The 13,352-nt window shown below is 35.6% G+C and overlaps 2 protein-coding genes and 1 pseudogene across 3 annotated transcripts; 2 read left to right on the forward strand and 1 right to left on the reverse strand.

Moving 5' to 3' along the window:
- Positions 1–1,564: 1,564 nt before the first annotated feature.
- LOC127808309 (uncharacterized) lies at positions 1,565–4,709 on the forward strand. Of its 2 annotated transcripts, XM_052346795.1 has the most exons (5): positions 1,565–2,062; positions 2,219–2,281; positions 2,457–2,531; positions 2,645–3,037; positions 3,269–4,709. In XM_052346795.1, the coding sequence occupies exons 1-5, from the start codon at positions 1,691–1,693 to the stop codon at positions 3,308–3,310; spliced, it is 945 nt and encodes a 314-aa protein (XP_052202755.1). In that variant the 5' UTR covers positions 1,565–1,690; the 3' UTR covers positions 3,311–4,709. The 2 variants fall into 2 exon arrangements, with proteins under 2 accessions (XP_052202755.1, XP_052202754.1); XM_052346794.1 differs by lacking the exon at positions 3,269–4,709 and having other exon boundaries at positions 1,566–2,062; positions 2,645–3,239.
- A 1,903-nt stretch (positions 4,710–6,612) lies between these two features.
- LOC127808598 (TATA-box-binding protein 1-like) lies at positions 6,613–9,435 on the forward strand (annotated as a pseudogene).
- An 11-nt stretch (positions 9,436–9,446) lies between these two features.
- LOC127808308 (tubulin beta chain-like) lies at positions 9,447–12,235 on the reverse strand. Its single transcript, XM_052346793.1, has 3 exons — positions 11,743–12,235; positions 10,733–11,002; positions 9,447–10,414 (listed from the first exon to the last, which is right to left on the reverse strand). Exons 1-3 carry the CDS (start codon positions 12,131–12,133, stop codon positions 9,735–9,737), a joined length of 1,341 nt encoding a protein of 446 aa, XP_052202753.1. The 5' UTR covers positions 12,134–12,235; the 3' UTR covers positions 9,447–9,734.
- Between the last annotated feature and the right edge of the window lie 1,117 nt (positions 12,236–13,352).

The raw sequence follows: 13,352 nt of genomic DNA on the forward strand, positions 1-13,352 counted from the left end.
TGCTGCGAGACTAGCACTTGCTGCCAACTTACGACTAGTACCTGCTGGCCTCGAGGCTTGTCCATCCATGAGGTAGCTCACAGCCAGCCTTACCGCGAGGCGGGCCCTCGCAGCTAACTTTCTTCAAAAGGATTTTATTTTATTTTTTAAAAAATTCCTCATTTTTCCTACCAATTTTTCATGGCACACACAATTATCAAATTCATTCAAAATTGTATGTTAACATCAATAATAAATTTATAATTAAAATAGTATTTTATCATTAATGTGAATTGTCAAAAAAATAAAAATAGTATTTTATTTGCTAAATCCAAGTTCAAAAATAGATTCTAAAAAGCTTCAGAAAGTAGAAATAATTATTGGTTGAATTACAGTAATTCTACTTAAATAATTAAAAATTACAAAAACATATTTTCAAATTAGATAATAAAATATAAAATTAAATAAAATAATTTAAAAAATAAGTGAAAAGAATCTGCGAGGACGATGAAGGAAATGGGAGATCTGCGAGCAGGGTTGCTAGATAGTAAAGTCAAGGGGGAAGACCAACGATCATCAAATGATGAAGCAAAAGGGAAAGAGAGACCAACAATGGTTGAACAATTCAATGGTGAGGAAGATCGGTGAGCAGGGGTTATCGAACGGTGAAGTAGTGGTCATTGGATGGTGAAACGAATGGGAAAAGGAAACCAACGGTGGCTAGATGGTTCGGTGGTGAAGAAGATCGATGAACAGAGGTTGTCGGACAGTTCGATGGTGAGAAAGATTAGTGGCTAGACAGTTCGGTGGCGAGAAAGAAAATGAAGGTGAGAAAAAAAATAGCGAAGGCTTTTTATACAAAGGGCATATGCGTATTTGGAAGGAGATAAATAAATTTATTTATAAAAAATTAGATAAAAACTCATATGAGAAATTTTTTAAGAATTGTTAGATAAATTTAACAAATATGTTGAAAAGCTAAAAAATTTTGGAATACTTATCATATTTTATATTTTTTACTCTATATATTGATTAACAAATACTAACTTGGATATAACTCAAAGTAATCTTGTAAATAATAATAGTACAAAACGAAAACTAAAATGCAGAAATGGATCACAAGATCTTAGCTACGAATAATACCTTGTCCTTGGAGTTAGGACACTTATTATAAATAATTATAGAACAAGAGGCAAATAATTGATAGCTAATAAGAATTATAAAAATACAAATAAATAAATAACAACTTAAAGAAATAAAAAAGTAATTATATATATATTTTTTAAAAAAAAATCCTATAAGTGTTGCAATATTAGGAGTTTTCTGGTTTCATATAAAATTTTAATTAAAAAAAATGAAATAAATACTTGTTGTTTTGAAAAATACAGTTCAATTTAATGAATTCTCTCACTTACGAAACCTGAAAACTTACCTTATATGATTGATTTATTTCATTTTTATTTTTTATTTAGTAATTTGCCAATTACCCTAAACCCTAGACCACCCCGCGTCTTTACCTTCTTGACACGTGGCGTCAGCCATAGCTCTCCATGGATGTCCCTTATAGGAACCTCTCTGCTCCAAGCATCAACATTCATCTCTCTCTCTCTCTCTCTCTCTAAATTCTCGGTATCTTCTTCTCTCTTTCTCTCTGATCTTTCTTCCGCTGTTTTCTCTCCATATGGCTTTTGCCTGAAACCAACTCCAAGCGATGGCGGCAAAGAAAACAATGAAACAGAGCACAAGTACTTTTAGCCCTGCATCATCAACTTCCTTCGTTGATGAAGAGTTGGAGGTCTGCCACATCCTACTCTCTCTTCCAAATCTAATCCGCCAATTCGACCGATCTCCCTTCACTTGGGGAGCCACGCGCCGGAGATCCGCTGTCGATTCCAAATCATCAGCGTCTTGGCCGCCGCCTCTTCCAAGGCCCTGCCATGGCGAGACCGAGACCGAGACTGAGACTGAGGCAAGACCCCAAGCCAAGGTCGAGGCTATGAGCCCCGCCACTCCCCTCTCCTTCTCGCCCAGCGAATCCGATGAGAAATCCAAACCTCCCCTCAAGAAAATCTCCAAGAAGCGGGTATGTATTTTCTATTCAAATCCTTACTAGTTTCGTCTTCATGGGTTCCGATTTTCTTGGATTTTGACATCTGGGTTTTGGCCCGAAATCAAGTAGAATACCACAAATCCGATTATTTACATTCCATGTTTGTCGGTTTTGCTGATTTTGTTGCAGACGAGAGAGGAGTGGTTGGAGATCATAGACGGGTTAACTCAGCGCCGGGAGTTGCTAAGAGGGGTGAGTTTGTAAATCTGTGATTATGGATTTTGTCAGTTTCTTCAAAATTCTGCCCCCGGTCTGCCAATACATTATCCTGCTTCTGTGCTTCTGTCGTCGTCCTTTTTTGGTAAATTTAACCGAGAAAAGAATAGCTCAACGAGTCCCCATTTTCTCTCATCTCAAATTGAAACAGGAGCTCAACACAGTGACGAGTTACCACAAGAGGCTAATGGCTGAGAATTTGGAGTTGAAAGCAAAGAAACAAGAGGTAATTAACATGCCTATTATAATGATCTCATCATAATTCATAACTTTTCTTTTTCACTTTTCCGAGTTGGCCTCTTGGGTTGTTTATTTTAATTCCTGTTTTTTCATTTGCAGCTTTCTCACTTGGAGACCATCAGAGGCTTCAGTTCTGTGGGTATGGAATTAAGAAGCCAACCGGAGCTCCAATCCGGTTTGGTCGTAAGCCGAGATCACCAACCCCAGATTCACATGATACTCCATCAACGGCGCTTCCCGTTGGATCGGACGGCCAGTGGATCGCAAGCAAGCGAAATCTTTCGGTACCCATGTAGCCAAATCCCTGGGTTCTTGGCGTGCAGCTCCGGATTGGGCATGGTCAACCGTGTGGGGCCGCAAGGCATACCCGATCTCAATGTGGCCGCGGAGGAGACGTGCATGATGGACGCTTCACAGCCGTTGGATCATGGCAGAGCTTTTGCTGATAAGAGGGCCAGAGCGGCTCAAGCTAGGAGGAGAAGGATGATTAAGGTCAAAGAGATGAAGAACTCTCAGTGTCTCCCTCTTGCCAGATGACCATTTTGATTTTTGTTCTTTCTTTCTTTCTTTCTTTTTCATCTCTCCAATGAGAATATTTGCTTACTTGGCATTAGCAATATTAATTAATTAATTGTATGTCAGTTTTAGCTTTGTAGAGAGAATTTCCCTGATTTGGGCATATATTTTTTCTTAACTCTTAATTTTTTTATTCTTCTTCTTTAGGAAATGCAGTTTTTTCCCGAGAAAAAAAAGGAGTTTCCCTGACCCGAATCATTAAAAATCATCTAAGAAAATCTGGAAAAATCCTGTTAAAAGCAAGGACACGAGTAGGTTTCCAAACCTGGCGACGTGGACCTGTACAGAAACAAGTAAAGGAAGAGATGGGCTTATTGGGCCTTGGACTAAAGGAATTAGACTGACTTTTATGTACTGCTGGCCCGGCCCAAACCTGAACGGGCTCGCTCCCTAATGGAGTAATCCCCACCGTCGATCTTGGTGTAAAGCTGTACCCAGTTAACGAACCCTAGTTGCGAAATCATATAAAGGGCAAAGAGGCCCTCTTCTCACCTCCAACTTGTGCTTTTTTAATTGCCTAAGTCTCTCTCTCCCTCTCTATTTTTTATTTGACTTTGAGAAATCTGAATAACTGCAAGTGACGAGGCTAATTGCGGATTATGAGAAGCTCGTTAAATATATATACAAGGCGAGCAATGTTTGTTCCTCATACTTCCATGACTCTGATGCAGATTCGTCTATATTTGCTTTATTTAATATATTTTTAGATAGAGTGTGTTATTTACTTGGAACTTGTTCAGGAAATTCTTGTTCCTCTTTCTTGCTTTTGCACTAAAATTGATTTTGTTTCTGAATATGTGTTTATTTGTTCTGGTACTGTGCATAATATGATGTGTTTCTTATCATCGATCTTCGTATTCGTACGTTTTCAGAGCAGCAAAAAGAAAAGAAACCAATGGTCGTTGATTTTGTTCAAATGTTCCGTCATCGGAACGAAGGATGGCAATTTATTTTGTCAAAAGAACTATAAGAAAAAAAAATGTTATTATGTTTAATATCGTTAATCACTTGTTGAATTTTGCTTTTCTACAATTTGTGGATTTGTGATTGCGCGATGATGTTGTTTTCCTAGGCTATCTTACCATTTAAGATGGAGATCTGAGATGTGAAGAGATTTAAGGCCATGGATAATGTTCTCTGTTTGTTGTTTTATCAGTTTATAACTATTTACAATATATTAACAGTGTTTTAAAACATCGAGCATTGGCCAAGATATTAGCTGATTTAGGTATGAAGATTTGGGCCAGTGGCTAAGTTGAAATAGAGGTTTTAGTTAACGGGAAGTCTTGTTTAAGTAGGTCTTTTCTAGAATTTTTATTTAATTTATTGTTGATTTTAATAAATATGTATATTGTAATTTAATTATTATGGTCCACTGTTTTTATAATTGTATTCGTATAATCATATAAATGAGATTGTTATGTAATTATTATACTCATAAAAAATAGACACCAGCTAATCTATGTCCATGACTGATGTTTTCCGTAAGCTGCATTTTTGTGTAATATATTGTGTCTTTGCATGTTCTTTAGGCACTACCCATAAGACCATAATTCCCTTTTGGTTAGACCTGGAACTTAGAACGTGCAGGAGCACACTTTTGTGTTATTTAAGTAATATGTTCTGATTTTATTTTACATATGACTGGATGATGATAAATTAAAATTCACACTAATAAATCGTAGATTTAATTTTTTTGTCTAGGTAAAGTTTTTAATTTTGATTTATCTTATTTATCGAAATTGAGAGTACGAGCGATAAGAATCGTGCAAAAACGATAATTTTAAGTAATATGTTTTAATTTTTTATATTAGAGGGTGACCTGATGCACGCGTAAAATAAATAAAATAAAAAATTAATTTATTAGGATTTGTCAGTGAAGTTTTGTTTTTATTTTTCAGGACAAGTTTTAAATATAATAAATTTTAATATTATGGTAAAATTGTTTATAAATTTGTTTTAGTTTAAAAAATGTTATTAGTTCAAATCTTTGAACTTAATTTTTATTTGTAAATAAGATATTAGAGATAAAAAAAATTGACAAAGTTCAAAGTATAAAATGTGGTATTTATATGTTTAATAATAATAGATTTTCAACCTTTGAATTCATTTTTAAATATTTATCAAAATAAAAAATAAGAAATTTTGAAAAAAATTAAAATTAAAAGTTAGAAGATAAAAAATAAAAATGCCCGCTTAAAGTCTCCAATAGTTTGCATTAAATAGCACCAAGATAAGATGACTCCATGTGATCAAAAGGTACAAGTGTAAAACTCTGATGTATAGAAATGGTTCAGAGATGTCATTTTAACATTTTTAAGACCTTTCTTATTTTGGAAACTTCAAAAATGTTCAAAAAAAATTCCAAAGTAATTTTGTAATTTTAGAAACGTTTGGGAGCTTCTTTCATAATAAACTTAAAATATTGAAAACACTTTTTTGGTGACCACCCTCTATTAGGAATGGGAGAAATTCCATCTTTATTGAGCATATAATTTATTATTTCTTCTCATTTCTATCTTATGACCTAACCTTAATTCGTCCTAATCTTTTCACTCTTGACTTAACTGTCCTTTTATTGTCATTCATTTTGTCTGTCAATTGCTTGGTGATCGATGTTGAGTGTCGCTATGGATTCACAACTTCGATTGCTTGGTTACTTGGTGTTCAATAATTGCTCATGATGTCACGTTTTTAACTCCAATTGTTTAGTTTTTTCTCATTGCTAATTGCTCGATTGCAAGGTATTGCATCAGTGATACAAATCGAGATTTCTATGCTCATTGCATCCATTTTCATCCTACACAAATTGATTCACAACTTTGTGCTCGGTGCTGCTCTTGATTACCTTGTCCTACTATCGATTGTTTACTCTAATTTAGTGATTCTAATGCTTTTGGTTTCATTGTGATATTTTAATTGCATTGTTATTATCTTCCATTTAAAATGATAGTTTTTAGAATTACTATCCTTGCGTGGTCCCGTGTTACTCGTGTTCTCGATTTCGATAGAGAAAATAAATCGTAGATGAAGACTTTATCTCACTGCCCAAGACAAAGAGTCAAACTCATGACTTATTAATACGAATATCATCTTATTATGATCCAATTATTTGATCTGTGTGACCAAAATAATGATTCTTCTTGCTTAGAGTTGTTGATATGAGATTATCATATCTATATTTATTTGAATATATTATAAAATTTATATTTATATTTATTTGAACACAATGTATTATGTTTATTTATTTTGTCTCGTCTCCTGGGCGGTGGCCTCCAAACAAACCAACAAAGACAGATCATAACGTTTTTCGAGTCATTTTTATAATTTATTCAGATGCATTTTACAAATTACAAAAAATAGTTAAAAATGTGTTTTTAGTGACCGATTAAGGGAAAAAAAAAAAAGAAGATGCAAAATATATTATATATATATATATGCATAATCGGACCACAACAAAAAAGAGGAAGAAGAACAAATTGCCTGTTTGTATGCAAAAGAGGTCCGAGGGAGAAGCAGAGATTAATCAGGAAGAAGACGATGCTGCGTGCTTTGGACGGACAAAACAAAGGAGGAAGAAGACAGAAGGCACTGAAAATCACACAAAGGGGAGAGGGGCAGCTGCCTCTACCTTTTTCATATTAATAGTATTATATATATATATAATGCATCTGCAGAAGCAAGGGGGAGGGAACATTTCTCCCCCCATATCAATTTCACTCTGCGGGCGCATCATTGCGCCTGCACAACCTATCTCCTCAATTTCCTTTTCTTATTTTTAATCCCATCATCTCTTTTTTAATAATTAATTATTTTCTTAATAATATATATATAATAATTTTATATAAAAATTAATTACACTGAAAATATTTTTCATAATATTAGTTATATATGCACTACTAAAATAAAATTGTACATTAACTTTTAACATGTTATTTTTTTCCTTAAAATCTCTTAAATAATTATTTTTTATATTAAAAATTATATTTATAAAAAAAATTCTTATATTTTTTAAATTTACACTTTATTTCGTTTTTTTATTTTTTATTTTTATAATTTTTTTTTTATTTCTATTTCTATACAATCTAAATCTTAACGATTTGTTTTGTAGACCAACAACCGATTGGAGAGCCCAATTTGAAACTTCATCACTACAAATTTATTTGTATCAATCTTTTACATGACCAACTAAAATGTAGTTCTTATTTTATTGTGATTTACAAATCATAGATTCAAGTCAAAAAGTATTCTTTTAACCAAAATATATAAAACCTAATATAACTAAAATTTTTCAAACCCTATTTTTTTCATTTATTTAAACTTTATAAATTCAGTAGAATTTATTTAAAACTTTACAAATTCATTAGAATTTATTTAAACTATACAAATTTTTTTACTAAAATTATAAGAAAATGAAAAAAGTGATTTTAATGTGATTTAATATCATTAAACTCATTTAAATGATTTTTTTGATGTTCATAAAACTCTACGAGAAACTTTGAACCCTAAAAATTCTTTTATTAAAAAAAATAAATAAATAAGTAAATAAGTAATTGTTCGAACTCATATGCTACGTGATCAAAGAATATTGTTCAACCCATAAGAGATATTTCAGCCAATGACCAAATTCTGAAAGATTATGGTGAAAGTTATTAATTTTTTTATAAACATAGTTAAAGCTATTTAATCAAAAAAAATAATAATAAAACGTTACAAACTCTCAAAACTGAAATCTATTATGTTATGTTTATTTATTTAAATAAAATATTTTGAATAAATTTATTTAGATTCATAAAACTGTACAAGTTCATTTTTAATATCTATTACAACCCTGCAAACTCTTTTGGCAAAAATAAACTTCTATAGGGTCAAATAGATTGACAGACAAACTTACATAATAGAGGTTAAAAGATTAAAATACTTTCACTCACATTACATTGAAAAAAGTACAATACAATGTGAATGACATTTTAGTCTTTTAACCCCTATTCTGCAAGCCTGGTTATCAATTTGTTTGGTTTTGAAAAAATTTCCTATTTAAACTCTATGTGGCATTGACACTATTTTTTGATAAATGTCACGTTGGCATTATTCCTCTATTCTTTGATTTATTTAAACTCCTTTTAATCTCATTAAAACATTTTATAATGAATTTATTTAAAATTATTGTTGAAGCATTATTTCAGTGATAGTGATTTTTATGGTTAAATTCTACAAATCTTATTGAAGAATAAAAATAAATAATATTTATATTATAAATAATAGGGTATGTATTATATAATATATTCAATATGATATATATATATATAATTTTATAGAAAAATCATTATAAGTCATTAAATAATGAGGACATTAACTACAATTCATTTATGGTTTTTAAACGGTAAATTGAGGATTTTTATAGTTTTGTAAATTTTATAAAAAATAATAAACTATTATGATAAATTAAATAGCCTTGTCATTTTAGATGTATATAATATATGAGTGAGAAAATATATAATAGTTAATCTAATATTAAGTTATTTAGGATATTAATCCATTAATTAGTAGAGATTAAGATCCAAATCCAAAATAGAGCGAGAATTAAGATTTGGGCGATGGCATAAATGCCTCCTTGTGTGACTGATCATAAAAGTTGGTTCTTCCCCTGAGTCCTGCCCCAACAAAGAACGTGATAGAGACGGTAACGCCGCAGATCGGGGAACCGCCACAGAGAAGCCACCGCCGGAAGGATCTTTCGCCGGTAGTCCCATTCAATGTGCTTCGTTTGCTTTTGCTTGCCCCGTTGCACCAAGAAACCCTAGAAATGTTGATCTTCTTGCGCGGAGAACAAATGTCGTCGGATCAAGAAGTGGATATTTCCAGGCACCCAAAACATCATGTCGACAGTTGACTTGGGCTGCAAGTTCGATCTCAGGGCCATTGCACTTGAGGCGTGGAATTGTCGAATACAATCCAAAGCGTTTTGCCGCTCAGAGACCCGGAAACGACATCCCAAATATTTGCCTATGGAAAGATGGTTTTGAATTGGGGCCAGGAGCGAACAAGATCCAAAAATGGCGACCCCGAAGCATTCTCGGACTATTCGAAAGCTTGGTTTCCGAACATAGTTAGGTCTTGTGATGTTAAGTTTCCCATTCGAATTGAAGGCCTTGTGAATTCCTATCGTGCCTTTTCCATCGAGTAATGAACCCCCGGATGAAACAACCAGAGAGATTGTGATCCGTGTCGGAGCCATCTCGAGAGATGAGATTTACACTGCCTTCGAGACTACATACCAAGTTCTTGCTCGGTTCAGAAAGGCTCAACAGTGATTATGGGGAGAACGAGACCAAAGAACTTTTATTATTCTCTTGCTTGATTGATTGGATATATATATAGAACAAACAACATGCTTTTTAAGTATAAATAAATACGATCAAATATGAAAACACGACAATGATAAAGTCGATTGCTTTAACAGGAGGAGGAGGAGGAGGAGCAGAAGAACAACAATAATATTGCAGAAAGAAAGATAAAAGGGAAAATAGGAATTAACAAAAGGAGAAGAAGAGAGACCAATAATAATATTGCCATCAAATTGTCTGGCTTTTTTGGGTTTTGTCTCGAGCAATTAAGCCTCGTTATTCTCTTCGTAGCCCTCCTCGAACTCTCCTTCCTCGTACTCAGCGATGGCATCTTGGTACTGCTGGTACTCAGCCACCAGATCGTTCATGTTGCTCTCTGCCTCCGTGAACTCCATCTCGTCCATCCCTTCCCCGGTGTACCAGTGCAAGAAGGCCTTTCGCCGGAACATCGCCGTGAACTGCTCGCTCACCCTCCGGAACATCTCCTGGATCGACGTGGAGTTCCCCACGAAGGTTGACGCCATCTTCAGCCCAGTTGGTGGGATGTCACAAACGCTTGATTTCACGTTGTTGGGGATCCACTCAACAAAGTACGATGAGTTCTTGTTCTGCACATTCATCATCTGCTCGTCCACCTCCTTGGTGCTCATCTTCCCCCTGAACATGGCGGAGGCTGTAAGGTACCGGCCGTGGCGGGGGTCGGCCGCACACATCATGTTTCTGGCGTCCCACATTTGTTGGGTCAGCTCAGGCACAGAGAGGGATGTGTACTGCTGGGACCTCCGGGAAGTGAGTGGTGCAAACCCCACCATAAAGAAGTGAAGGCGTGGGAATGGGATCAGGTTCACGGCAAGCTTCCGGAGATCGGAGTTCAGCTGGCCGGGGAATCTCAGGCAGCATGTTACCCCACTCATGGTTGCTGAAATCAAGTGGTTCAGGTCACCAACTGCAGAGAACAAATTAAGGTTAATTAGCATATATCCATCCATTCCGAGGCTCCAAATTAAGCTACCTGTATTTCAATTTTACAAGCAGGTCTGAAATATATATATATATCTATATGTATATGCTAATCCTTTAGATGAACATTGGATAAACTCATTAGTTATGCCAATAGCTCACAGGCCGTGCACCGATTAAGTACATTGAAATTCATCTATAGACTCGTCCCAAGAAAATTTGAACCCTAGAAGTTAATAGAGGAGATCATTGTAGCCTCTTATTTATTCAATCTTGGGATTGGGTATTCATTATTGTTACTCACAGTTTGGATTGCTGAGCTTGAGTGTCCGGAAGCAAATGTCATAGAGTGCTTCATTGTCAAGGACCATGCACTCATCGGCATTCTCTACCAACTGGTGGACAGAGAGGGTGGCATTGTAGGGTTCAACCACGGTGTCAGAGACCTTTGGCGAGGGGAAAACAGAGAAGGTGAGCATCATTCTGTCTGGGTATTCCTCCCTTATCTTGGAGATCAAGAGGGTTCCCATTCCCGAACCAGTGCCGCCTCCCAGAGAGTGACACACCTGGAAACCTGCCTCATGAACAACAACAACACACACATCAAGCACTTTGCAGCTGTACTAATATGGCTAAGCTAACCAGGAATTGTTAGTTTCAATTTGTGGAAAACTAGAAAGAAAGAAACTGCCGGTGCAACGGGCACTGAAACAAAGGTGCTGGAAGCCTGGAAGGTAATTAGAATGACAATAACGTGGGGATTGGGGGAAAAGGACCTGTAGGTTTCTGATTACTTTTTAGATTGTAATAAGAAAGAAAGGTTATCTGGCACAACGTGCTCCAAAGTGAGACAAAGACGGCAGAAAATAAGAATGCAAGGACAGATAAGAAGAGAATCTTAATTGGCATTGTCTGGAGCGCACGTGAAGAGTTTTAACGATCGATTATTTTCAGGCTAAGGAAAGAAAATCAGAATCAGAAGGAATCGCTTTTGAGAAATTGGAAGGATTAATTGTTGCAATGATCAAATTTGATTATCAAAATTCACTGCTTGAGGAACCAATTAATATGCCCATGTGATATTGATGTATCAGTTTGGATAACTCCTGCAAATATCATATAATAAATCAAAGGCTTTGAGACACAGAACTTATAAACAGAGGAAATGAAATTTAAACAAACAATTGAATTATCGTATCCAAATTATGCATAAACGGAGTACGAAAGAAACAGTTTGATGATAGCTGATACAGCATTATGTGCGTGCGTGTGTGTGTGTGTGTGTGATTTTATGAATCGATGACGCAAACAGACCTTGCAAACAATCACAATTCTCGGCCTCCTTGCGAACAACATCGAGAACGGAGTCGATCAACTCAGCGCCCTCGGTGTAGTGACCTTTGGCCCAGTTGTTACCGGCGCCGGACTGGCCGAAGACGAAGTTGTCGGGGCGGAAGATCTGGCCGTAGGGGCTGGAGCGGATGCTGTCCATGGTGCCAGGCTCGAGATCCATGAGGACGGCCCGGGGAACAAACCTGCCACCGGCGGCCTCATTGAAGTAGACATTGATCCTCTCGAGCTGGAGGTCGGAGGATCCGTACTTGCCGTCGACCTGAACGCCGTGCTCGTCGCAGATGACCTCCCAGAACTTGGCGCCGATCTGGTTGCCGCATTGGCCGCCCTGAATGTGCAGGATTTCTCTCATAGTTATTGATTGAGGATTCGTAGGAAAGGAGAACTGGAAATTAAGGGCGCAATACAACCGCTAGGAAGGAAGGAAAGAGGATGCACGTTGAAGAAGAAGAAGAGGAAGAGAGAGAGAGAGAGAGAGCGCACTCCTCGCTCGCTGTTTGCATTTATTTTAGGAATGTTGTTTTTAAAACGAACAGCAACCGCGGTGGTTTCACGGATTCTATGCCCGCTATGCTGCCAGCTGGCTTTGGCTCAGCCACGACGCACCCGCTCTCTCTCTCTCCCTCTCCCTCTCTGCCACTTACTATATTTAGCACCACCTCAAAGCCAAGCCCATACATAGCAGGCATCTTTATCCCTGTAATTTTTACTAATTTAGTTTTCTTTTTCTTTTTGGTAACGTGAATTTGATGTCCTTAGCCATTGGATATCCATGGATGAAGAAAGGCAGCCGTTGGATTTTTTGGTGTGGGTGACCGGTTGATCCAGTCCATGGGTAGGGCTAATTTCTGTGGGGTTCTAAACAGAATTACTCATAGGTTGCTTAACTGTCCCAGTTTCGTTCTCTCCCTCCCTCTCTCTCTCTAACCTTTCTTCTCTCCCTGCTCCCTTCTCCTTTCTTCATGGCTGAGCGACGGCGGCGTTCGGCCGGAGCTCGAAATCGCTGGGCGGAGAAGCTATGGAAATACTGTACAACATTGTTAAACGATAAACATCAGAGTCTACATTATATATATATATATATAGACTTTAAAAATAATGTGGTAAAGTTGATGATATCATGCTAAAAATCTGTATTACTCATAATTTCCAATAGTTTCACAATTTAATTATGAATATATAATAATTTTCATGATTTGGTAATGAATGTTTCTATGCTTTTCGAAGAAATTTATGATTTCATAATTAGTAATTTTTAAAATGACATGATAATTTTTTATCATATAATAATTCTTAAAAATATTTCAATAGTTTTGATTTTTTATTAATTTTATAATGATTTTACATTAATTATAGTACAATGTACAATAAAATGAACTAATATATAAAAATACTAATTTTCTAAAAAAAAAAATCTTTTTTTAAAACCAAAATACTCTATTTTTTTGTATACCCTATGGAGGAACCATAATTTATGACATCACAATCTTTAGTTTTGAAATCATAATATCAATTTTCTACAATTACAAACAAATTCTAACTTCTAACATCACAGTCTTTACTTTTTAATA

The sequence above is a fragment of the Diospyros lotus genome, chromosome 8 (genome assembly GCF_014633365.1).
Source record: "Diospyros lotus cultivar Yz01 chromosome 8, ASM1463336v1, whole genome shotgun sequence".
NCBI classification, from domain to species: domain Eukaryota; kingdom Viridiplantae; phylum Streptophyta; class Magnoliopsida; order Ericales; family Ebenaceae; genus Diospyros; species Diospyros lotus.